We start from the raw sequence: 26,439 nt of genomic DNA on the forward strand, positions 1-26,439 counted from the left end.
TAAATTTCATGTGTACTTGCTGAATAAAACTTATTTCTTTAAAAAAAAAAAAAAAAAAAAAAAAAAAAAGGCGTACTCCCAGCTAAAATCAGCTTAAGCTGTTCAAGGTTGTTTTTTCCAAAAGGGTCATAATTTATGTTTGTGCTACATCCTCAAATCATGTGCCTAGAGTAGAGGTGTGCTAACACTTTTCTAAGAGACACAGAAAGGCAAACAGGAAGAGACCGAGATAAAGAGGGTGGGAGATGTGGGAATAAAAGAATGGAGATTAGTTAGAAAACTGGCAATAGTCAAACTCTTTGATCACTCACATGTAGAATGACACCCTTCTCCAGCAGGCTCTGCTTTTTGGCAGTCATTACAAAGTAGTGTGTGTCATCCTTATAGTAGACAATGTTTTCCAGGTCAATTCCTGTGGAAGCAAACCAACAGAGAAAAGGACAAAATGAGTGAGAGGGAGCGAGAAGGAGGGGGAGATTAAAGTGGAGATGTGACAGACAGCATGTCAACGGGGGAAAAAAAAAAAAAAAAAGGACAGAGAGAGAAAGAGGAAGTTGTTTGCATCCGTTCGCTGATGTAATTAAGTTCCATCTGTGTAGCAGATAATGCGCCCACTCCCTCAATCAACAGAAGAAAGAGAGAGAGGGATAACAGTGATTATACAACTCAAAAAACAGCAACAAAAACTGCCAACTCAACACAAAACACAGGGACAGATCATCAAGAAAATATTTTCCATGTATTTATTTCCTACACTGCTGGAACCTCAAGAAGTACCCCAAAAGAGATTTGTGAAAAATATAACAAGAGTTCTTCTGTTAGCTATGAGCTGTAGCTGCTCTTCTTACATCAAAGATCCTTCTCTCTCTCTCTATATATATATTCAATAAGAGTGCTTGGTTTTACCTGTGGCTTCTCTAAGGTCCTGGAAGAACTTCTGGTTGAAGATGAAGGCTACTCCACTGATCTCTTCCACCTTTGCTTCTGCAGTCGTGTTGCGGTTAATGAAGTTTGCTGTGATAGCGATAGCCAGTTTGCCCCTGAACTCCTTCCTCCTGAACCCTGAAGAGAGAGGATAAACATTTGCAATAATTCACTGTTATTGTCAGATTTTACACATATTAAGTGTTAGAAAATTTCTCCTAAATAAGCAGAATGATTTGAATGTATCATTCATGCCTGTGGGATAAAAGGAGTGGGACGAGTTACACGCCAAAGTTTGTTCAAGTCACTTAGCACATACCACTAATTATTTTTTTCCTGTCTAGACAAGAACCCAAGATTTAGAGAGAACGTTCTCAATTTTCATATTATACAAAGTGCTATATTCTTACCTGACAGCGTGTTTCTCCTCCCATCAGCCCCAATTATGACATCAAACTCTAGCTCATTGACTGGATGTGTTCTGGGGTGGACCTCGGCTCTCCACCCAATTCCTGGAAAAACCAACAGCATGTTCAGTGATGACAGACAAGTCCTTTCTCCACAAGATTTAATATCCATTCAGGATATGCTCTTTAGAACGACCTGCGTTTACGTTGAAATGGAAACAAATGAATGGAACAGCTAAATTTCAGCATGGAAAGGACACGAGAAAGTGAACTTACTCTCATTCTCTTGGTCTTCTGGTGGCTCAATGAGGCCTTTGAACTCCACATTTACATGGATTTCGATGCCAAGGAGAAGAGCTACCTTCAAGAGCATCAGCTGCAATTGGCGAATACCTGGAAAAAACAAACCATCTTAGACTCCGTTTATCAACAGTCTCCACACGTGGACCAGACATTCTAGAGGAGTTTCTCTGATTAGATGCATCACTTCCACAAGATAGTCAACCCAACAACACACACATTCAAGTTATTTTTCTTCTTGGCCAAAAGTGTTATATCTTGTTGGAAAAGTTTAAAGCCTTTGTTTTGGCAGGTTTTCCCCAACACATCCCACAATGATTACATGAGTAGGCGGCCATTCAATGCATCAGTGAATATTAGCATTTACACTACACTTGCTAGGAGTCCCTAAACACCTCTGAAGGTAGTTTGAGTCATTGAAAGTTTTCAAGATGCATTGTAACACATTTACATCTACATTTAGTGCTAATGGGATCATCTGTAATGGATGTCTTAGATGGCTACTGTAACGGTTCATTTCTCTCTAAAAAGAAAAATTGTTTGATATACTACTCACTGATATGGTCGATGGCTCCAGCACAAAACTTGCCATAAAACTTCTTGGCTCCAAGACCCCTCAGATCCTGAATTGTGAAGGGCCAAAGATGGAGCACATTGTTTCGGGAGAATGCATCCCTCTTCTCCAACAAAACCACCTTGGCTCCAAGAAAGCCCAGCTCTATGGCTGTACGTAAACCACATGGTCCAGCTCCAATGATCAGACACTGAGAAACACAATAAAAACCAAATCATCAAGCCACATAAAAACTCAAAATCTATTTTGAACAAAATTAGAACATTGAAAGTTTGAGAACTAGTAACCAAAACACTCTCTTTCGCCCCAGGGAAACTTTCATACCTTGGCATTGGCACAGGCCCTTCCTTTTTTGTATTCTTTGTGGCTGGCGCGCTTGTCTAACTTGGCCCAGAGAGCTTTGGCTTTCCAGTAGTTGAGCTTGGACTTGAGTTTGTGGTAGAACACACGGTATTCATTGGGCTTGAGTTCCAGGAAGTCACAAAGCTCTTGAAAAGCCTTGAGAGTGCCTTTGCAGGTGGTGGCCTGGACGAAGCGGTCAAAGAGCACATGGGACTGATTCACCCCTTCTCCCACCGCATTGATGCCTCCATCTCCCATGGTCCCTTGACCCGATAAGCAGGGATTATGGGACAAGCCCCGTCCAGCTCACTCAGAGTCTGTCTGTTTTTGATTCAACTTCCGCCATAGGTCATTTTCACCCTGAATGAAGAAAGAAGAAAAGATCTGTCAAAAAATGTATGTATAGATTGCTATGGCACACATGGAAACTCACAACTTTGCAGAAGTAAAAATCTTTTTCATCATTTTGATTGTGTCTTAATTTATACAATAAGAGTGCATCACTTTGTTTAACAGCTTACCATTTTAAAACTATTTCAGAAAACTTTCCCTAAAAAATTTGTCCAAAAAATGAAATAAATCTGCAGATTGCACCTAGGCCTCCTTATTAGATGTTTTTTTGATTTTGTCAATGATAAATAGAAGGCAGTCCTCCACTAATTACTACTTAGTATATATTGAAACGTTCAACCTAGCATAACCTTGCAAGACAACATTTTCCTTAAATTTCACACTATATACAGCATGGCTTTAAAAGAATGGAAGAGATATGGAAGCTTCCTGTTATAGTTTAAACAAGCATACATTACTATCCTATAATCTGCATGAACTATATCAGAAGAAACAACTAATCTAGCACTCTTAATTTTAGATTTTATTGATCTAAAAAGAAGACCAAGTTGTATAAATGACAAATTAATTATCCTCTCAAAAGAGCACTGCTTCATGATTAAGGTTAGAGTAAGCTTAAAGGGTTAGATCACCCAAAAACGAACATTTAGTCATTACTCACTCACCCTCATGTCGCTCCAAACCTGTAAGACCTTCGTTCATCTTCGGAACACAAATTAAGATATTTTTGATAAAATCCAAGAGCTCTCTGACCTCTGATAGACTGCAACACAATTACCACTTTCAAGGCCAAGAAAGGTAGTAAAGACATTGTTAAAATAGTCCATGTGACTACAGTGGTTCAACCTTAATGTTATGACGAGAATATTTTTTGTGCCACAGAAACAAACAAAAATAATGGCTCATTGCTGGCCAGCTCCTATGTCAGCATCACACTCATGCGTTGTGGTGCTCACGTGAACCGCATCGGCCGATAATGAGCTGGCGTTCTGATGTAGAAGTGCTGCACTGTGTGTACAACGTCAACTGCGTAGGCGACTGACATGGAAGAGAAGAATTTGTTAAATAAAGTCATTATTTTTGTTTGTTTTTTGCACACAAAAAGTATTCTCGTCGCTTCATAACATTAAGGTTCAACCACTGTAGTCACATGGACTTTTTTAACGATGTCTTTACTACCTTTCTGGGCCTATAAAAAGTCTATAAAAAGTTAACTTTTTTTAAAAAAAAAGTTTTAAAAGTTAACACCTTTCACCAACATAGAGTGGGCTACCAAAAACCTTGTCTGGAAAGTTTCACATAGCCTAAAGGACCTAGAAGCTCTAATAAAGACTTGGCATTACAAAGAGCTGAAAATGCCCCATGCCCCTATCTGAGAGTCAGTGACCACAGGAAATCTGATGAGCGCACAGAAACCCAAACAGGAAATGCTGAAATATTAGAAGTCTGTGCATTCTACTGTGAATAAGACACCACAGATATGATAAATAAACATAAAACGCATTGCTGTATGATTAACAAAAACTATTGCTGACACCATGTCCTACTCAGGTGTGAAAAGGTCTTGCACAGCCAAAGTTTTGTCAGTCTGTTCCTCTTTCATGCTTATTCTGGTCAAGAATTGGCCATTCACATGGGAGGAGACCCTCTGACCAACTGTAAAGCAACCAACCAAAGTTTATTTTGCACTTGAACAGTGAGAAAGAGTCTCACAAATGTATCTCTACAGATTCTTCTATCCAGACTGACAAAGACCAGATATCGTTGACATTTGTCAACAAAGAAAAAAAAACCTAGAAATGCTGATAAGAGATTTCAGCTAGAGTGCACGAAAGTTTTCTGAAAGAATGAGCAAAATTTTCCTAGATGCTCTAAAGACATGGAGAGAAAAGAATGCTGAGCAATCAAAAAAGACAGATACATAATCCAGACCCATCGAAGGAATCACATTCAGACTGTATTTCAAATGGGCAACTGAAAGTGACCACACAGTTAGCTGTCAGCAACTGAAATAGAACGTCTAAAATATCACAAATTAGCAGTTTGTCATGGCCAAGGACATGTACATGCACACAGTCCCATTTAAACAAAATTCAGACTCACACAAACTGCTAAGGTGTGGTCTGGATGAAGGAAATCTCCACCTCACAGAAACATGATGAAAGGAAAGGTAGGTGAAGGGTTAGTGTGAGGGCCTTTTCACTGGGTTCCAGTTCTAGTCTGCTGTGAAAACACGCTCCTGACCTCACTGCTCTGAAACTGCTGTGCCAGCAGTCAGCTCAACACCATGGCCAACCACTGAAAGCCTCAGTGTCACAAAGCCACGAGACGTGATGTAATGACATCAGCCTTACATGTTTTCATAATCATGATATTTTAGCTGACAACTGATTGTACACAAATAACTGCAGATAAAAATTAAACAGCACTTGCAGTGTAAGTTTAATACACAAAAACACAAGTCATTTACTTACAAAATGTATGCTTTGTTAGGGTTTTATAATAAAATTCATAAATATAATATAATATAATATAATATATTGCTGCAACAACTAATTGATAAAATCGATAATGAAAATCATCGACAACGAATGTCATTATCAATTAGTCACGTCTGCTGGAAAGGTACGCGATCCAAGCTGCCCAAAACATGAGAATTATTTATTTTAAGCTTCAAGCTAAAACATTAGCATAATGTTTAACATGGCTTGCCCTGTCAGGCGCTTTGACAGATGAGTGTGCCGTTTAATGTGTGATATGTTTCCTATATATGTTTCACTATATATTTTGGCACGTTTGTTTGAAGGACAGCATTGTGTAGGATGTGGAATAGTGTGTTTTGTCAATAAAAAATAAAATAAAAAAAAGAATAATTTTCTTTCTATTAATCGAAGAAATGATTGTCCAACTAATCGATTATCAAAATAATCTTTAGTTGCAGCCCTATTATTATATTATATTATATAGACAGGCCTACTTCCATATAAAGTGCACAAAGACTTTGTTTTCATATTAAACAAATGGATTTTACAGTCATGAAGTATTTCGTCCTTTTGCTACACATCAGTCTGTCGCATTGGCTTTGAATATTGGAAAGGCATGTGAATGCACTATTGAGGCAGATGGATCTGGTTACCCGTTTCCTCTCTCCATAACCCTCTGACATGACACTAATGCTTCAAAGGGCTAAACTTTTTTGCACGGCAGCGGTCAGGTAAACAAATACGATGCCGAAATGCATTGACGTTTCTTTTGCAGGTGTGCAGAAATTGACCCTCATAAGACAAATATAGATTTTTTTTTTTTCCTTGTTGACCTCATGTGGCTTTACTTCTGTCAGCCCCTGAAAGCCGAGAACCTCGGCACGTATATGATATCAGAGAACCTCAGCGACGAAGCTTGGGTAACACTGAATATCATGTGAACCCAGCTGTGATATGTATCAGTGAGGACTAACCTGTTTAAAGCCCTCAAGTAGTTACAACTGAGGAGACTGACTCCTCAAGAGCATGGGAAAGAAGCTGGTTTCACATATACATGTGTACAAACACCACATGGTCAGCCATAAAACTCACAGAAACTACAACCATCCAAGTATTGTGAAACATGGGGTCTAATTCTATGGAGATTATTTTGTAGAGGCTGATTGGCCATTGTGTTCACACGCTCATCGGATATGTCTGTGATTGGCTACAATGATCAACGCACGGGAGCGTTTGAAAGCACACGAAAGAGTTTGAATTTGAAAGCGTTTTGAAAGCGGGAGCAGAAGCGTTTGAAAGCAGGCGTCTTTCAGCGAACTGGTCTGTGAAAGACACCTGCTTTTAAACGCTCCCATGTGTCTCTGTGTAAGCACTCGTTGAAGAGCGTCTTTGATGACTATTTCCAACATTTTTGAAGCGTTGATCATTGAAGCCAATCACAGACATATCCGATGAGCACGTCAATCCAATGGCCAATCAGAGGTGTTTATGAATCCGCTCAACAGCGCTCAAAGCATCACATTTTCAAAATTTTAATACCGACTTGGTAACGAAGTCAGTACTTTTGACAACTCTATTTTAGAGTTGATTATAACTACAAAAGAATATGATTTCCATGACTTTTCCAAGTCTAGAAAATATAAAATTTATATTTTTTTTATTTACCATTTCAAAGTTTTCCATGACCATGTAATGAATGTTTCCCCTCAAATCTTTATGTAGTACAACTTGGTGATGAACCTCAGAACCTGTATGAATTCCTAAAAATGTATTTCTAAAAACTAGAGACTTCTAAAAAGAGAGAATTTGATCATTGGAGTCAAAAACTGCAAATGTATATATAATCACAGCACTGACTCATGGGAGGATGTGAAGAGCCAGCTTACATAACTCTGCAAGGCCCTATAGCCACGTTAACGCTACAGCATAACATAATTTGAACTCCCAGCATGCCTGAACACTTCAAAAACAGGGCCTGCTATAATTGAACGCAGGTCTATATCCAGCATCTCTCATTCGCACAGGAAACACCGCACATTTCTGCCATGGTGTGACCTGTCACTATTGGTATATTAAATTTCAGACAGCTATCTGGCCTTTGTCACAGCAATGTGGTGTTAACGATACAGCTACTATGAATACACACTGAACTTTGTATGACATGACAGAAACAGAAGACAATCATTACATGCTGATAAACAGCATTACAGAGACACAAGACATATGGAAACAAACCACAATCTGTTCAAATCCATTCAACACAACAGCAAGAAGACTGAATAAATAACCAATCAGATAACTACACAACCCACCTTCACTCGCCTGTGACAGTACAGTAGAGCGAATCCAAAGAATGGTTTTGATTCACAGCAAGCATTCTAAAACAAACACACATACAGTTGCAACATGCAATTTTTAACTTTATGGAGAGATTGTGACACACTCTGGGCTAAAAATAGACCACATTACATGTCTGAATGGACTGTACAAAAAGCTCTCTCTCTTCCTGTCGGAACCCCATATATTTCCAGTATGCTTCCTGTATGGACATGTGGATGGGAGTTTTAGCTTAAAAAGGAAGGACTTCATACATCGAGGACACAATACAGCTCAATATAACAAGAAAAAAAATATTTTCGATGATTTAAGATTACCATTCATGACTTTCACATGGAAATCACATTTAAAATGTATTTTTTTTTTTTAAAGTTTTCCGTGGTCATCAAAAACTACATAAAAAAAAAAAAATTGTAAAAAATATATTTGCTGCTTATAAATACCCTTTAGATACTGGCATCTTTTGTTAAAAATCCTTATCTGTTAATAGACTTTTCAACAAGATGCCAATACCTAGACTAAGAGGGTAAATCAATGTATATATTCATTCATACATTTTATCATTTATTTGTTAAAATTAAAATATTAAATTTTTTTCCAGCAACCTGTCTTGTCTGCTTAAACACACAAAAAACATTTTTTTTCATGTTTTATTGAACATTCACAATGTGGGTGGAAGAATTACTGTACAGTCCTTACAACAATAATCTACACCGAGCGGTTCCCGTAAATGCGCTGTCCGACATTTTTATTTTCTAGTGAACTATTCCATTTAAATCAGCAATGAAGGCACAGTTATCGGCCTATTCTGATAATCTCAATATCTGGTGATTAGGGCTGCTGATATCTGAATTGAATCTCAAGTCATGATGATGCAGTAGATCTTTAACCACAGACACAATTTAGATAAACGTTCTCTCTATGTAAATTCAGTAGAATGATATTAAGTTCATTATATCTCACCTTATAATCAAAAAGTTCAATTGCACTGCTGCTGGTTCCAGGGAATTCAGCAGATCACATGCAACATTTAAAAAAAAAAAACACATCAAATAACTAAAATCACTTTCACATGACAGACCGTGAGGGGCAAGATCAAATATATTTTAAGACTACTAGCCTGAGGGACATACAATGCATAACTCAAATCTCTAGATTTTAATAAACACAGAGAAATAAAATCACAACCTCCTTGTGCTAGAGGACAACTCAATATATTTCTTATTAATTTATCTCACAGAAAGACTATGCACACTAATCTTCAAGTCTCTTTGTTTGGCTGTAATATTCCTTGTCTATAAACTCCCATGAGAGTGAAGGGGCTTCCTTTACTTTTGCATAAAACATTAGGCTCCACCACTGTGCCATCTATCAAACAGCTGTGATGTCTCCTTCTACTGTGTCTTTCCCTCCAGACAATCAGGTGAGACGGAGTGCTGTTGCTATGGTAACATCACCAAAGGAGCATGACATCATTATACACATGCTGCAATGATGGAGGAGGGGAACTAAGCCGACAGAGCTGCATGTGGGCAGGTAAACAAAGCAAACCAAACCAATGTGGGTGAGGCAAACTAGGCCATTATCCACTTGAAATTAGCTGTTTTTCTTTCTTTCTTTCAAGAGAATGACAACTGTAGTCAATCTCCTGATATAAAAAAGTAGGCGATCCTTTCAAAGTGTAGTTATAAAAATGCCTGTGTTAATATTACCCATAATTACGGCTTGAACACTATCCACCACACCTCAGTGATTGTGTATAATAGTTTGATTAACTCTTAGAGTATCTTCTGCACTTTGAATCCTTAAAGGGTTAGTTCACCCAAAATGAAAATTCTGTCATCATTTACTCACCCTTGTGTCGTTCCAAACCTGTAAGTCTTTCGTTCATCTTCAGAACACAAATGAAGATGTTTTTAATGAAATCTAACGTGTTGCGCAACACTCGAGAATGAACCTCATTGGTTCTCGCACGTCAAGCAAACATGCTTGAGCTTCCGTTTACCATAACTGATGTGTGAGTTCATGAATGTTTATATGAATTAAAGCCTAAACTAAATCAGTTCTTCATATAAAGCGATCGTTTCTCTTCAGAACATTTGGACTAAACTGCTCAAATCATGAGGATTAGTTTTACAAACTCTTTATGATGTTTCGTAAACTGTCAATGGAAGGACAGAAATCACTTAGATTTCATTAAAATATCCTCATTTGTGTTACAAAGATGAAGGAAAGTCTTATGGGTTTGGCACGACATTAGGGTGAGTAAATGATGACAATTTTCATTTTTGGGTGAACTAACCCATATATATATATATATATATATATATATATATATATATATATATATATATATATATATATATATATATATATATATATATATATATATATATATATAGTTACTAAAAGCAAATTCAAAAACGGAATAGCGCATTTTACTTTTGCTTTAGCGGCAATTCGGGGGTGACAATTGCTTAAATGGTGGGTTCGTTATTATTCTTAATGAAAAACACAACTAGTAAAACACAACTAACCCTTAGCAGGTTCCCTATTAGCATTGGGTTTAACTCCAAAATATTGCCAAATAAGCATTTTTACATTTCGCTTTGAAACCAAATCTATCTCGTCAGTCATCCAGTGACCCTCGTCACGTGATAAATGAAATCTGTCTCCTGCTGCTGATCTGTGCTGCGACACTCATTCGGCTCACGCTGCATTGAGCAGACACGTTCAGTTTTTAATTGTAGTGTCTGTTCTCTAACTGAACTAAATGATTTTTATTACTATAAAAAAATAAATAAATAAAATCAAAACAGCGACGGGGGACGGTGCCACGGTGGGCAAGTGATGTAACCGGTGTTGCGGCTGAACACCGGTAACACAGACTATCGCAGCAAGCCTACAGTACATGAAACATTTTGCAAGGAGTTCATGAATACAATGACATTAAACATGAGAAATTAGCAATACAGAGCTTGAAAAGTGAATCTATAAAGAAAGAAAATCAAAACCACAGTTACATTGTGAAGGACTAGTTCAAAACAAACCTGTATGGGGTATTGTATTTTTTTTTCTTCTATGAAACAGAAAAGGAGAAATTTAGAAATATCTTTTTGCAACTTGACAGTCATGGACATTAATATGAACTGTTATTGTATGGAAAAGAAAGAAATTCTGCTTTTATGTTTGACAGAAAAAAATATCAGCAGGGATTGGAAAGACATGACAGAATTTCTATGTTTGGGTGAACTATTCCTTTAAATAATCACAGTCACCACAGATCATGGTGAACACATATAGTTCTGTCATCAATCAGCTTTCCATAGCTTACCATTTTCCACACCAAGATTAAAAGATGGCGTACAAACAGTCTAAACACAAGCTCCAAAACACAGACTGTCCCACATACTTCATTATGAAAATATGCCAACATAGTAATGCTGTGCCAAGAAAACAAATGTCATATTATGTATGCTAATAATAGTTTATTACTGAGAACTAACTGAAGAATTAGGGTTAGCATTTAATATTAGGATTAGGTTTAATTTTTTTTTTTTTTATAAATATATGCACGTTGACCCATTTATTTGTGAGTCACCCGAATTATCTCATGTCTATACAATGAATCACAGCATAGTTCCTGTAAAAATAGTGTCCTGTAAAAATAGAAAAGTTAACTTTGTAGAGAGACAAGTTTGATTTTCCACAAGTTTCGTTCAATTAAATAAGATTCCCGTGTGATATCTGAAACTTAGGACAACTATATTTCTATATTGCTCTGAAAAAAAAAAAAAAAAAAATTGAGACATACTGAGAAAGTTGATAATCGATCATAAAAATACTTTAAATAATGAAATTCCAAATGTACTTCTATTTTAATATCTTTTTCATGAAACAAAAGTTAATAAACAATGTCACGTATAACCTTATGTAACTTCACGTTTCATTTAAATATTTGGCTTCCTGGATTTATCTGGACATGTTCATATTTGCATTGCTATCCAAATGTGTGGTTGATAACACACATTGGCAAACAGAATTATACCAATAATCAAAACACCAGGATTCATTCAACAAAACGCTGTTTGAATAATTTCCAACATAAGATTTGCTTTAAGTTTTAGCTTGTACAAATACTTTAAGCATCTTTTTCGAATTAACTCCCTAATGTGAAACAGCAAAAAAAAAAAAAAAAAACACTTGATCCATACTGAGAGTGCATCCAACAAAAATATTGCAATATAAATGGCACAAATACAAACAATTTTACGTAAACTTTTACTTTTGCCACACTGATTATCACAGTAATTAAGCAGCAAAGATTGCTAAACTTGTGCAGACTGCTAGAATTCCAGATTGTTTGGATGGTTGTGTGACCAACAACCACAAATTATGCAATAAATTTCAAGGCAAAGGAAAGGAAACAGTAAGTATTACCAATTTCCAATCATTGTCATGGGCTTTTAAGCTTCATAATGATTTAGGGATGCTCAAAATTCCTGCTGCAGTAGTTATTTCAGTACGCCAATAGTTTGGAAAGAAGCATGATATCCAAAATCTCAGATTATCTAAAAATCAGAAGTTCTGAGATAGAAGCCACCATAGCCATGGAAGAGTTTGTCATGCTCAGCCAGGTGCAAAGACTCATGACCTATAATAAAACTTTGAAATTGATGATTCAGTGTTGGTCATAAAAAAGGAATCTTGTTCATGAAATCCAGACACCAAAATGGAAAACATCTGCATAATGCAGAAAGAGCAACAGAACTTCTGTTCTGTTCAGGACTGAAATGTATGGAAGCTCATTTCCATCATGGAATAAAAAATAAAAAAAGGTAATTGCAAGTTCTCTCACAATTCTGACTTTTTTCTTTGCAATTCTAAGAAAAAATGTCAATTGTAAGAAATAAACTTGCAATAGTGAGGAAAAAAGTCAGAATTACCTTTTGATTTTGTTATTATGTGATGAAAAAACCTGAATTGCGTGATGTAAACTGAGAGGAAAAAAAGTCTGAATTGTGACTGTGAGATATAAACTCAATTGTGAGAAAAAAAAAAAAAAAGTTGCAATTACCTTTTTTATTTTTTTATTCTGTGGCGGAAACAACCTTCCATAGCAATGTCAACCAACCACAACAATAAAACATGTTTACTCTGTCTTTTAGGTTTCATTAGAAATGTAAATTATACCAGACACACCTTTCAGGCTGAAACTGGCTGAGGACACAACCACGTGTCATCTTACATATCATCTCTGACATAAGCAGAGTAAACAGAAGCCGGAGTTACTACGTGACTGCGCACAGTTGCCTGGTCTCAGAAACAGACAACAGGGCCATAATCCCGTGAATACAGCATGCTGATCTAATCCCACGCGCTTTGGGTGGGGTTAACCCTGACTCAAAGGGTAAACAAGACTCCAGACAGCAAAGAGGCAGGACCGTCGCTGACCCAGACCTGCCAGAGCCGTGGCTTTACCTATGTTAATAAATGACAACACGCATACAGCTGCAACTCTAATATGAGATTGACAGATAAATCAGTGAACACTGTCTACATTCAAATTGGCTGGTGAGGAAGTTAGTCTACTTAAAGGAATAGTTCACCCAAAATTGAAAATTATGTCATTATTTACTCAATCTCATGTGGTTTCAAACCAGTGTGACTTTCTGTTGTGCAACACAAAAGAAAGAGGTTTGTTTTTATTTGTTTAGTTACAATGAATAGGGACTGCAGCTCCCAAAATGACTTATTTTAAATTACTAGTATAAATATAATATATTATTTATTAAATACATAACATGCATGAATGATATAATTTTTCATTTTTGTGTAAATTATTACTTTAACCTAAAAGCGATAACGTAATACAAAAGCAAAGCAATTCATCAATCAAACTTCATGTAGTTTCAATCAAATACAGGCCAAAAAAAAACAAAAAAACAATGTGAAATAAAATACCACTTTATTTAAAAAAAAAGAAAAAAAAAAAAAGAAAAAGTATGGTCCTTTGCTGTCACCTCAGAATTACTGTAATTACTAGTTTACGAAGTTACTAGTTTACCACTTGACTACAATGACGTTATTCTGTTAGAACAACCAATATATCAACATTTAAAAAGTAGTTAGGAGCCAACTTAATGTATTTCTGTTTAATAATCCATTTTTATAGCCAGTGTAACCAGGTGCACATTCAAAAATTTGCAACTTGCAAGAGAATCAAGAGATTAATTTGTGTAGTGATAAAGTATGTTTCTGTCACTTCCAATAAATCCGCATATGGAATTGCTGTTTGCACTGCCATAGAGACAAATAATTTCAAAGGATTTAAACAGCACTGAGTATTGTTAAACTCAGTTTCCATCTTGTAATTATGTATAATAATTATTATAATTCCAACATGACATTATGCATCATGACGTACCTGTGATTAACACCTTCATTTCACACTCAACGTGTACCCAAACGGAAAAGCAGGAGTTCATAAGAAGAAACTTTCGTACTGGTTTGACAGCTCATCTTCTGCAGACAAACAGTAAACATAGCTGTGGAAAGCTCCACATAATTCCAAACACCAACATTGAAGTTCTACACACTCCCATCCCTAGCATGTTTGTTTAATATTTGGCTAATTTCATTAAACATTTGGCTACCAATCAGACTGCAGTACTTTCTGGTGAAATATATCATGTTTAAATTCATTCCACGGATCTAAATTCAGATTGCAGATTCCATGTGGGCCTACATGTAGGCTATTTCAAGAGCATTAGTTGTCATTAAGTTCTGGAAAATAACAACATGGAATGTAACTGCAATAAATATGAGAAGGTTCTGAGAAACTTTTGATAAATTTTCTTTTTGGCCAAGCTTCTGCAGTCTGAAACCTCTCCTGCTTTAACGTAAATGTTACTCCAACATCTGTGATCTCTCATCACCTTAAACTATGCCAAGGGGCCGAGGACAGATTTCTCCTGGTTGAGGACCAGCCTCCATGGTTCAAATCCTAACCTCAAACATTGTAAGGAAGGAAAAATTGCAAAACTGGCCTGAAGTCAGCAGCTTGTGCCAACCGAGCAGAGGAAAAGGGTGGACTCCAAGTGTGAATGGAATACAAAATGGTCTTCAATAGGCCTGTAACCCAAAACTCTCAGACAGATGCTAAGCACTTCAATGGACTTTCATTAGAAGGAAAACAGACACATACTGGATTACATTTTAATCCAACAGCAATTTCACAAACTATAGGTGATGGGTGGAATAAAAGCTTCTTTGTGGAGTCAACGAGAGGGCAACTGCAAAAATAATGGAAACTGATCTTAGAAAAAGGAAGAATGGCTCACTACTACTATCCCAAAAGCACTCAAGAAAAAACAAAACAAAAAAAAACAAAGGTGAAAAGTACAGTGACTCACACAGTCAAAACAGGAATGTTTCAATTCACCCAAAGGATGGTTTGTTTCCAGAAAACAAATACAAGATACATCTGCATTCCATTTTAAATGATTCATTTATTTAATTAATTGACTCATTAAAGGATTAGTTCACTTTCATATAAAATTTTCCTGATAATTTACTCACCCCCATGTCATCCAAGATGTTCATGTCTTTCTTTCTTCAGTCGAAAAGAAATGAAGGTTTTTGATGAAAACATTCCAGGATTATTCTCCTTATAAGGGACTTCAGTGGCCTCCAAACAGTTGAAGGTCAAAATTAGAGTTTCAGTTCAGCTTCAAAAGGCTTTAAATGATACCAGACGAGGAATAAGGGTCTTTTCTAGTGAAACGATCGGCCATTTTGGGAAAAAATGTAAATGTATATGCTTTATATAAACAAATGGACGCCTTCCCTATTCTACTTACGGAACGAACGCAGCGGCAGTTAAATTTTTTCCGTGAGTTGAATAGGGAAGGCGTAGGACATACAGCGTAAGCTTTTCGAAGAATATGAAAGTACGGTTTTGGCGGAAGCACTTCAAAGGCGATCATTTTTTTATATAAAGCATATACCGATTGTTTCGCTAGATAAGGCCCTTATTCCTCGTCTGGTATCATTTAAAGCCCTTTGAAGCTGCACTGAAACTATAATTTTGACCTTCAACCGCCATTGAAATCCATTATAAGGAGAATAATCCTGGAATATTTTCATCAAAAACCTTTATTTCTTTTCGACTTTAGAAAGAAAGACATGAACATCTTGGATGACATGGGGGTGAGTAAATTATCAGGAAAATTTTATACGAAAGTGAACTAACCCTTTAAGATTACTGCAATGCCAAAGTAACTCTAAATATATAAACAATACAATGTTTCACAAATCTGACATAAAACTAGAAAAAATAGAATTGTGGGTGTTTAAAAAGGTCATATTATAAAAGTCTTTTGGATGAAAATCACTGAAAATCATCACAAAATTAAAATGTGTTATATAAAAAAGACGTTAATTTTTAAATTTGCTAACAATTACATTAACCTTGTTATTAATTATTAGTGTTTTTAAAGATTAACTTAAGTGGGTGTTAGATGATGACAAAGGTAATCTAAATCTTAAAAAAAAAAAAAAAAAAAAAGGTAATTTAGCATACACAATTAGATACAATATCGATTATGGTGTCGATATTAAATTTGGTGGAAAAAAAAAAAAAAAAAAAAGAAAAACAAACAAACGTATACACAAAAGAATTATAAAACATGATACCGTTTGCTGACTCAACAAATCCAGCAAATCAAAATAATCTCAAGCAAGAGTTCCACAGAAAAAGTAGTGGCAAAGAAAGCAACGCTTGCAGCCAAAACCAACAGAATGATGACTATATCACTGGGTCCTGAAGGAAATCACCATTGTGTCTCTCTGGATTCTTCCAAATAAACAGCATGTGTGGAGACGGTCGCTTAGGAGGTGTAGATGAGGTGGCAGTGAAAGGAAGGAAGACTCATTTGCCAGTCACTTTGAAGTGAAATGTGGGCAGAGTGTGGCGGCACCCTGGCACTGCAACATCTTATCAGAGTAAGACACACAGACATGCTGGGAAATAGACTGGCCGATCAGTCACGACATTGTCGGGCAAAGTTTTTCCACCTCTTCTCAGCTTTTAAGACAAGGGCCAAACAGGGTCAGTAGGAACTTTAAAAAACAGTCAGCCTTTAATTGTTAGTTTACACAAAACTGAAACTTATGTTATTGTTTTCACACCCTAATGTAATTTCAAACCCATATGATCTTCTTTCTCCCATGAAACACAAAAGCAGTCATCCAGAAAAATGTCAGTTTTGCAGTGCAGAAAAGAGCAAGCTGGGCATATACAGTATCTCACAGAAGTGAGTACACCCCTCACATTTTTGTAAATATTTTATTATATCTTTTCATGTGACAACACTGAAGAAATGACACTTTGCTACAATGTAAAGTAGTGAGTGTACAGCTTGTATAACAGTGTAAATTTGTCCCCTCAAAATAACTCCACACAGCCATTAATGTGTAAACCGCTGACCACAAAAGTGAGTACACCCCTAAGTAAAAATGTTCAAATTGTGACTCGTTAGTGTTACAAGGTCTCAGGTGTGAATGGGGAGGAGGTGTGTTAAATTTGGTGTTACCGCTCTCACTCTCTCATACTGGTCACTGGAAGTTCAACATGGCACCTCATGGCGAAGAACTATCTGAGGATTTAAAAAAAAAAAAAAGAATTGTTGCTCTACATAAAGATGGCGTAGGCTATAAGAAGATTGCCAAGACCCTGAAACTGAGCTGCAGCACAGTGGCCAAGACCATACAGAGGTTTAACAGGACAGGTTCCACTCAGAACAAGCCTCGCCATGGACGACCAAAGAAGTTGAGTGCACGTGCTCGGTGTCATATCCAGAGGTTGTGTTTGGGAAATAGACGTATGAGTGCTGCCAGCATTGCTGCAGAGGTTAAAGGGGTGAGGGGTCAGCCCACTGTCAGTGCTCAGACCATACGCCGCACACTGTATCAAATTGGTCTGCATGGCTGTCGTACCAGAAGGAAGCCTCTTCTAAAGATGATGCACAAGAAAGCCCGCAAACAGTTTGCTGAAGACAAGGATTACTGGAACCATGTCCTGTGGTCTGATGAGACCAAGATAAACTTATTTGGTTCAGATGGTGTCAAGCGTGTGTGGCGGCAACCAGGTGAGGAGTACAAAGACAAGTGTGTCTTGCCTACAGTCAAGCATGGTGGTGGAAGTGTCATGGTCTGGGGCTGCATGAGTGCTGCCGCCACTGGGGAGCTACAGTTCATTGAGGGAACCATGAATGCCAACATGTACGGTGACATACTGAAGCAGAGCATGATTCCCTCTCTTCGGAGACTGGGCTGCAGGGCAGTATTCCAACATGATAACGACCCCAAACACACCTCCAAGACGACCACTGCCTTGCTAAAGAAGCTGAGGGTACCTAAACCCTATTGAGCATCTGTGGGGCATCCTCAAATGGAAGGTGAAGGAGCGCAAGGTCTCTAACATCCACCAGCTCCGTGATGTCATCATGGAGGAGTGGAAGAGGACTCCAGTGGCAACCTGTGAAGCTCTGGTGAACTCCATGCCCAAGAGGGTTAAGGCAGTGCTGGAAAATAATGGTGACCACACAAAATATTGACACTTTGGGCCCAATTTGGACATTTTCACTTAGGGGTGTACTCACTTTTGTGGCCAGCGGTTTAGACATTAATGGCTGTGTTTTGAGTTATTTTGAGGGGACAGCAAATTTACACTGTTATACAAGCTGTACACTCACTACTTTACACTGTAGCAAAGTGTCATTTCTTCAGTGTTGTCACATGAAAAGATATAATAAAATATTTACAAAAATGTGAGGGGTGTACTCACTTCTGTGTACCATGTAAGTAAAAGTTTTGAAAGACATGGGACTGAGTAAATGATGTCAATTTAAATTTATGGGTGAACTATCCCTTTAAAGACAAACAATAAGCCTGTAAAAGAACCAAAAGGAAGCAAAATGGCATTTAGTTAAGTGAAATTGATGTCTGAAGTGGTAGCTAAACAAGCAAATTTGTAAGTATCTGGGAACCACCTGAGATCTAACATGTGTGTATAGACAACGAAAAGCATAAAGAGCTAATGTCCTGGATTGATCTGTGCATGCACGGTTCACACAGAATACGTTTTTTCATTCCACTGCACCACTTTTCCTTTGGTTTTCTATGTAAACACGCTAGACGGACATGTTTGACCATTGCGCTCACATCTCTTGCAGCATCTCGTATATGACGAGGCGCTCTAAAAACATGCCGCTCAAGTTAAAAGTTGTTCAGTTAAAAAAAAAAAAAAAAAAAAAAAAACATCTCAAGACCTTGCGTTTTTCCCCAATTCCACTGCCCGCATCTTTTTCAAAGAAAAAACGTGTTCTGTGTGACTGGCCCCTTACATCACTTACTGTCTTTTTTAAACTTATGCTAACTGCATCAGAACTACAATCTAATCTCAAACCCCTCATCTCTTGTTGCTGCAGGTCACTGAGGTCTGCGGATTGAGGAAGAGTGTTTGTGCAAAGGCTTTTGGGAGTAATCCCATGCTAATTGAAAGTATAAGCTGATACACTTTGCCAGAATTTAATTGATTGGAACTGGATCTAGAAAATAGGCATTCCATTCAGCTCACTGTCAAAGCTCGCAGCAGACCGGGGCTGCGTTTAAGTCCAATGTTTTATGCCTTTCCCCCTCTAACTTCCCTCCGTCTTGTTCTCTCAGATGTACATCATCGCTTACGTTGCACAAGTGCCCACTACTGGTGGAACCCTTGCAATGGGTTTAAATGGAACGCCCTAAAGCCGCCTTTCCACTGCACACGACATTCGCATCCGATTGTCGCATTTCGCCCCCTAGCGGCAGTCGCACGGAACTTTGAAATTGGTCGTGAAGCAACAGTTACCCTCGGCTTATTGCATGGTAAACTGAACGATTTTAATGAATGTAACGTTAATGCATGTATGAATATATCCATACAAAGCAAATGACCCTCAATACATCTAAAATAAAAACATAGATTTTATAAAGGTAATCAACGTAAAAAAATTTATTTTATAATTATAAATCTTTTTTTCCCTGACATAATTATTAGTAGAAATAGTGTTTACAGAATAACGTTAAAGTGTTAAAATATTGGTCATTCTAACTTCGCGCTCATAGTTTTGATTAGAATACATTATATCCGGTCAGCCGGTCGCATACGGTCTAGCCGCAGAAGTTCAAATATTTCAACGCATCCAAAGCTCAAATCGTATCCGAAATTTCCGCATTCACATATGACCGGAACTCCACGCAGCCCCCGTACTACTCTCCGTTGGAAATGAATGATTTCCGGTCCAACGGCTGTCGTTTGTCGTGTGCAGTGGAAAGGCGGCTTAAGCCCTCGATCACTTGGAATCCTATATAGAGCTGATTTATTATTTACAATTTTACTTACGAAGATTTTTTTCCCTTATAAATTTGTTTACTCACCATTCTATAAGCCTGTATGTATGCTTGGGCTGTTAAAAAAATAATTTATATTAAATATAAAATATTTAAAAAATTATAACAATACAATAAACTATAACTATGTAAAAAAAAAACAGTCAGCTTAAGGTAGCTACAAGTATTAAATGTGGTTAATGTCAAAATGTTTGGCACCGAAACCATCCCACTGAGAATAACTGAACTGAGAATAATTGTAGAGCTGGTCTGGACTGCAACACTAAAAAAAGTTAAAGAAAAAAGGGAGGTTCCTAAAAAGCCAAAAGACTTCTGTGACACTGATTGATCGTCATCGGTTCAGGGGTCTTTTGAAAAACATAACCGAACATCTCTCATTCCTATACAAACATCCTTTTCACATAAATCTCATAAAAATCACAAAGGCATTTCAGCAGGAAATACCATATTATTTTATTATCTAGTTCAAGAGTTTTTGGCCATAACACAAATGTTAGGTTAGAATATCTGTCATAAAGCAAAAAGCTGCCATGTTTCCCATGATTCCAGCATACATGCAAACAGATTCAAACTGAACAGTCACAGGAAAACACGCCAGACTAACGTCTCTGGCATCTTCCATGACTCATTAGATTCCAGAGATGTTCAAAAGTCAACAGACGCAGTAGCAGTGAGCTAAAGGAAGTGGATACAAAGTTCTCCTAATTTAAAACAAGTTTAATTAAATAAGCTACTGCAGAGCAGATGCAGCGGCTGTTCTTTCCATTAGAGGTCCAAGAGTCCTCTGCATTCACTTGCATTCAAAATTTACAACAATACATTAGGCCATGTGCTACGTGGTCCAGCTTTACATGATGAGTTTAAAAAAAAAAAAAAGCATGAGTACATTACGCAACCGCAAAAATATTCTTATCTCTGATAGCACACACAGATCAAAAAAAAAAAACCCTCACAAGGAAGATATGCCTGATCTGGCTATTGATTATTGTACTTTCTGAAACAATTCACCACACTAAATTCACAACTTTGATAAGATTGGGAATCTTTTAAAGGAAAAAAAAAAAGGAAAAGAAAAATACAGTTTCAAGATCAAACAAACTTTTTTAGATCCGATATGATTCAGATATATAAATAAATAGGTAATTATATTAATTCAAAATTAATAGGTAAAATAATCTTAATAGATTATTACACTATAAACTCTTTTCAATTTTTATAAACAATTTAAATTAATAGAAAACATTCAAATCTAAGACATGAACAGAATTACTTGCGTTCTACATTCACAAGTGTGCTACCCTAGGAGTAAACTGATCCCTTTAATTCCACTTCCGTGATATTTCCGTTAGAACCCCTAGCAAAGCCAGCGCAGAATTTGAAAATCAAAAATGATGGCAATAAATCCCTGCAGCACCACGACTAAACAATACAGCCAAAGGTTGCAGACATCTCCTTTTATGGCCAAGCCAGTGCCCAAAGCATGATCTTCCACCGTTTGCCAGTTCGGAAAGGAGAACTCTGTATTAAATACATCACACTGGACCTACAAAAAGTTACTTAACTTTCGTTTAACTGGTCACAGTTGAGTAGATCTACCCCACGGTCCTTTCATGTCTGGTTCCCAAGTCAAAAAAACAAACAGCCTCTCTCTCCCACTGATGGCTGCTGTTAGAAAGTCAAACATCTAATCTAATCTAAGCCTGATGTACTTGCCAAAATAATCAGCTGGGTTTGAGCTGAATCAGCAGAAGAGCCTTTGTCTCTCTGGTTTTGCACTGATCTGACTATGAACAGAGACGCAGGGACAACTGAAGGTACAAAAAGGATTCATCAGGATAATATCTGTTACTTTATAGTCTTCACATGCACAACGTTAATATACGACAATCCATGTTGAAATACTAGTCAGTAAATAAACAAACTACCCATAAACTTTTACTAATTGCAAGTAAACAGCATACCTGCAATGCATCAGTGTTAAACATCAAGATCAAATCAATAAAAAACATTAGTGCCACACAGAACCATAGTCTTTATGGGGTGGGAAAAAAGGCTTTTGCCCAAAATGGAAATGTGGGTCAGCAAGACAGAGGTCACATTATAGAGTCTCAGGCAAGTTGTACATTATCTCATGATTGGTCATGGGCAAACATCATGGCATTATGAGATTATCAGAAGCACAGGTGATGATGCAACAGTAACCTTCACTAACGGGTTAGTTCAGTGAGGACATAACATTTCTCCCTAAAAGACCAAAGGAATCCTGCATAGAATGCAGCAGTCTAAATAAGCACATGCATAAATCACTAAATATCATATTTCACATTTTGTACATGAGCAGTGTGTTGTTTATGTACATCTTTTGGTAACACTAACAAACATTATACAGATTATTTATTGTGCATTCAGATAGTTAGTTCCACAAGTCAGTGTACACTGATTAACGAGTTATTTAATAATGTGGATTCAAGGTGTGAAACAAATGAGGTCAGGCATTTTGACAGACTCTAGTCACCATTCGCTTTCACTGTATGGAAAAGAAGCTATGTATGGGAATGGTGACTCGGGCTGTCATTCAGCGTATACTCTTTTCGCATTACACAGGATAAATATAGGTTTACGACAACATGAAGGTGAGTAAACCATTTTTATTTATGGGTGAACTATTCCTTCAATATGAATGTTACAATAAAATCTAACAAACAGACGTTCGGTTCGCTGGAATTTATACACGACGGACCGCTTCGAATTTCGTTATGAAATGAAACGGTAATCAGTCGTTGGAACTTAAATAATAAATGACGACAGGTTTTTTCATCTTATTCTAACGGTTGGTCGGTGTGTACAAAGATTTAACTATTTATCTCCGTATAAGAGGTTGATGCATTACACGATCTGAACAGGACCGAGCGACTCTCCAGTCAACAACTCACTGATTCAATGAACCGAGAACAGTTCCTTTCAAACGTGTCCGATACGTAATGAACCGACAACTGATGACTGAGCTGATACTAAGAGCATGTGGAGTGAACCCAGGATTTGACAGATTGGAAGAATTGTAAGATACTTTAACAGTAGAATTACAGAAATGTTACAAATAAAACGTTCTGGGAACTGGTTTATGATAAGTTTTATCAACACATAAACGAAACAGTTGTTCTTAGTAAACAAAAGTTAAATAAACCGTGCACAGACTTTTTTTTATCAGCCGAGAGACATACATGAATTTAATTTTGTTTAATGCAAATTACTTTGTTATTATGAGCTGAACCATGAATGAATCACCTGCAACAAACTGAACTGGGACACGTGATTACAATAAACGACCTTATTAATAAAGCCTAATAGGAAAATCAAATAAATAAATAAGTAAACAGCATTATATGCAACGTTTTAAAGCATAATGACATAAAAATCATTCAATCGGTTTTTGACCCGGTTCTTTAAAAAGAACTGTTCAAAAGAACCGGTTCAATGGAATGAGTCGGAATTCCCACCACCAGTCAGCAAAGTGTCCGTTTCTAAACAACAATCACCGCAGTCGGTGCTTACCTTTATTTCATGGATCCTACAATAAACAAGGACACGCGTTTGCCTGTGCACTTCCCCAGAACTGATTTCAAAACAATGACATGTTTATTATTCCACGTGTCCGGCTTGAAGTCGTGTCCAAAATCCCACACCAGCGTAAAACATTTTAACCGAAATACGCAAGTACTAGTTCAATCCGCCTGGCTGTGTGTGTCCGTTCATACTGCAGCACCAGAAAGGCGCTAATGAGAGAGAAAAGGAGGATCCCACACCATTAAGCAGAAGGGGGAGGAAAACAAATCCTACGTGAATTTTTTTCTAAGGAGTAAACAGGCACGTATAAAATGATAATAGTCCGCAAGGAAATAAAGTATAACTCCGCGTTTACGTTTAATTTAATCCTCTGTATTTCACTGAAAGAGCACGGCGGTTAAGAAAGAACATTACTTGGCTTCACTCCCCCTACTTTTGGCAGTAATGGGCGGCACACTGCCACGGTTTAATCTGATTGGCTTGGTCAAATTGACGTCACCGTTCACAGGTTTAAATATGTTTTGGGACTTCTCATGTTTGTAATCTGTTCAGTGTTTTAAGACCACATCTTCTTTTCTATTTCTGTCGTTAGGGTCAATGACAAATGAAGTTTAAATAATAGAAGGGTTATTTAAAAACAGGTTCAACATTTTTCTTTCATTTTTCTGACATATTAGAGTCAAAGGTTTTACAGAGGGGATTTTGGATATCTGGTGTTGTAATTGAAATCTGCAGACAAAATAGATCATAAATGACTGTCATAAGTCATAAATGAGTCAGATGTGTACTTTTGGATATTCACTAGTCTGAAAGAAGTCATAGGGAAGCAAAACAGCTCAAAATTGACCAGTGCAAGGAGAAAAAAAAAAAAAAAAAAGGTTTTGCCTGTAGTGACTATTTCATTTATTTATTTCTTTTTCAAGAATTTTAGATTTAATTTTAATTGCAACAGGTCATGCATTAGTGCTTTTCAGTTAGTATAAAACACCTCAATGCTGCAAGTAGGCCTTCATGTGTCATTCAGCAAAGCTCTGTCTGGACAGGGAGCAGCCTCTGTCGTCTGTGGCAATTTAAACAGCAGTGGTTAGGGTACACCGAACCACTATGACCTCTATGATTTTAAACAGTCTTATGGAGTTATAAATGCAAGCTGTCTGAGAAAATTCAGTGTCCCTTCATCCAACCAGTGTGGGGAAAAAAGGCTTGGTCCCTTGATCATTCTGTATGGTTTTCTAAACCAAATACAGGCCTAGAAAAGGCGAGGACATCTTATAAAAGTTGTATTTATTTTTCTGACAGACTTAAAGCAAGTTGGTTTCATTGTGTTGACAGGCTTCAAGCAATCTGGAACTCACAAAAAATAAACATTACTGCAGTAGGACTTGTTTTTCTTTCACAGAGCCAAAAAATGTCAAATGATTTTAGAAAAGACAGGGAAAGACTGTTGGGAAATCATTGCTTCCAGGATGCAACTGAAGCAAATAACAAATTTTGTTCCCAAAGAAGCACTTGGTATCTAAAACAAAAAACAAAACTTTTATGCAACCTTTCTAATGAGGCGATGGAGGGGAACAGTGACTGCTCTTGAACATGATACAAAGGGACAAACACAAGATAGCAATGTAAAAATATCCACTTATCTGTTGATGTACAAATTGTTTGAGGTGTTTGTGGGTACATGATTGTATACCTTTAAACGGAAAGCACTGTTCCCGTCTTTGAGCGTTCTTATAATACTATCACTCACTGAACACCCACTCAGAGTGTGATTGCGGAACCTTAAAGGTGAAATGTGTAACTTATATACAACCCGAATTCCGGAAAAGTTGGGACGTTTTTCAAATTTGAATACAATGAAAACTAAAAGACTTTCAAATCACATGAGCCAATATTTTATTCACAATAGAACATAGATAACATAACAAATGTTTAAACTGAGAAATTATAAAATTTTATGCACAAAATGAGCTCATTTCATATTTGATGCCTGCTACAGGTCTCAAAAAAGTTGGCACGGGGGCAACAAATGGCTGAAAAAGCAAGACATTTTGAAAAGATTTAGCTGGGAGAACATCTAGCAACTAATTAAGTGAATTGATATCAGGTCTGTAACATAATTAGCTATAAATGGGATGTCTTAGAGTGGCAGAGTCTCTCAGAAATAAAAAGATGGGCAGAGCTGTGAAAGAGTGCGTAAAAAGATTGTGGATACTTTAAAAACAATGTTCCTCAACGTCAAATTGCAAAGGCTTTGCAAATCTCATCATCTACAGTGCATAACATCATCAAAAGATTCAGAGAAACTGGAGAAATCTCTGTGAGTAAGGGACAAGGCCGAAGACCTTTATTGGATGCCCCGTGGTCTTCGGGCCCTCAGGCGACACTGCATCACTAATCGGCATGATTGTGTCAATGACATTACTAAATGGGCCCAGGAACACTTCCAGAAACCAATGTCGGTAAACACAATCCGCCGTGCCATCTGCAGATACCAACTAAAGATCTATCATGCAAAAAGGAAGCCATATGTGAACACGGTCCAGAAGCGGCATTGTGTCCTGTGGGCCAAGGCTCATTTAAAATGGACTGTTTCAAAGTGGAAAAGTGTTCTATGGTCAGACGAGTCCAAATTTGACATCCTCTGGGCTAAAGAGGAGGGAGACCTTCCAGCGTGTCATCAGCGTGCAGTTCAAAAGCCAGCATC

General features: G+C 37.2%; 1 protein-coding gene across 35 annotated transcripts in view; it reads right to left on the minus strand.

Annotated features, from left to right (window-relative positions):
• mical3a (microtubule associated monooxygenase, calponin and LIM domain containing 3a) overlaps nucleotides 1–26,439 on the minus strand; it is a 116,986-nt gene that overhangs the window by 55,795 nt on the left and 34,752 nt on the right. For 19 of the 35 annotated variants that reach the window (XM_051870814.1, XM_051870830.1, XM_051870824.1 and 16 more), the window contains exons 1-7: nucleotides 23,724–24,144; nucleotides 2,530–2,907; nucleotides 2,188–2,395; nucleotides 1,608–1,724; nucleotides 1,335–1,436; nucleotides 907–1,062; nucleotides 312–412 (exon numbers count right to left, since the gene is read on the minus strand). In XM_051870814.1, the coding sequence (XP_051726774.1) occupies nucleotides 312–412; nucleotides 907–1,062; nucleotides 1,335–1,436; nucleotides 1,608–1,724; nucleotides 2,188–2,395; nucleotides 2,530–2,805 (960 nt within the window). In that variant the 5' untranslated portion in view covers nucleotides 2,806–2,907; nucleotides 23,724–24,144. Of the gene's footprint in view, nucleotides 1–311; nucleotides 413–906; nucleotides 1,063–1,334; nucleotides 1,437–1,607; nucleotides 1,725–2,187; nucleotides 2,396–2,529; nucleotides 2,908–23,723; nucleotides 24,148–26,439 lie in introns of those variants that run through there. The other 16 variants (XM_051870837.1, XM_051870838.1, XM_051870835.1 and 13 more) reach the window with 7 other exon arrangements.

The sequence above is a fragment of the Ctenopharyngodon idella genome, chromosome 18, assembly GCF_019924925.1.
Source record: "Ctenopharyngodon idella isolate HZGC_01 chromosome 18, HZGC01, whole genome shotgun sequence".
NCBI lineage: Eukaryota > Metazoa > Chordata > Actinopteri > Cypriniformes > Xenocyprididae > Ctenopharyngodon > Ctenopharyngodon idella.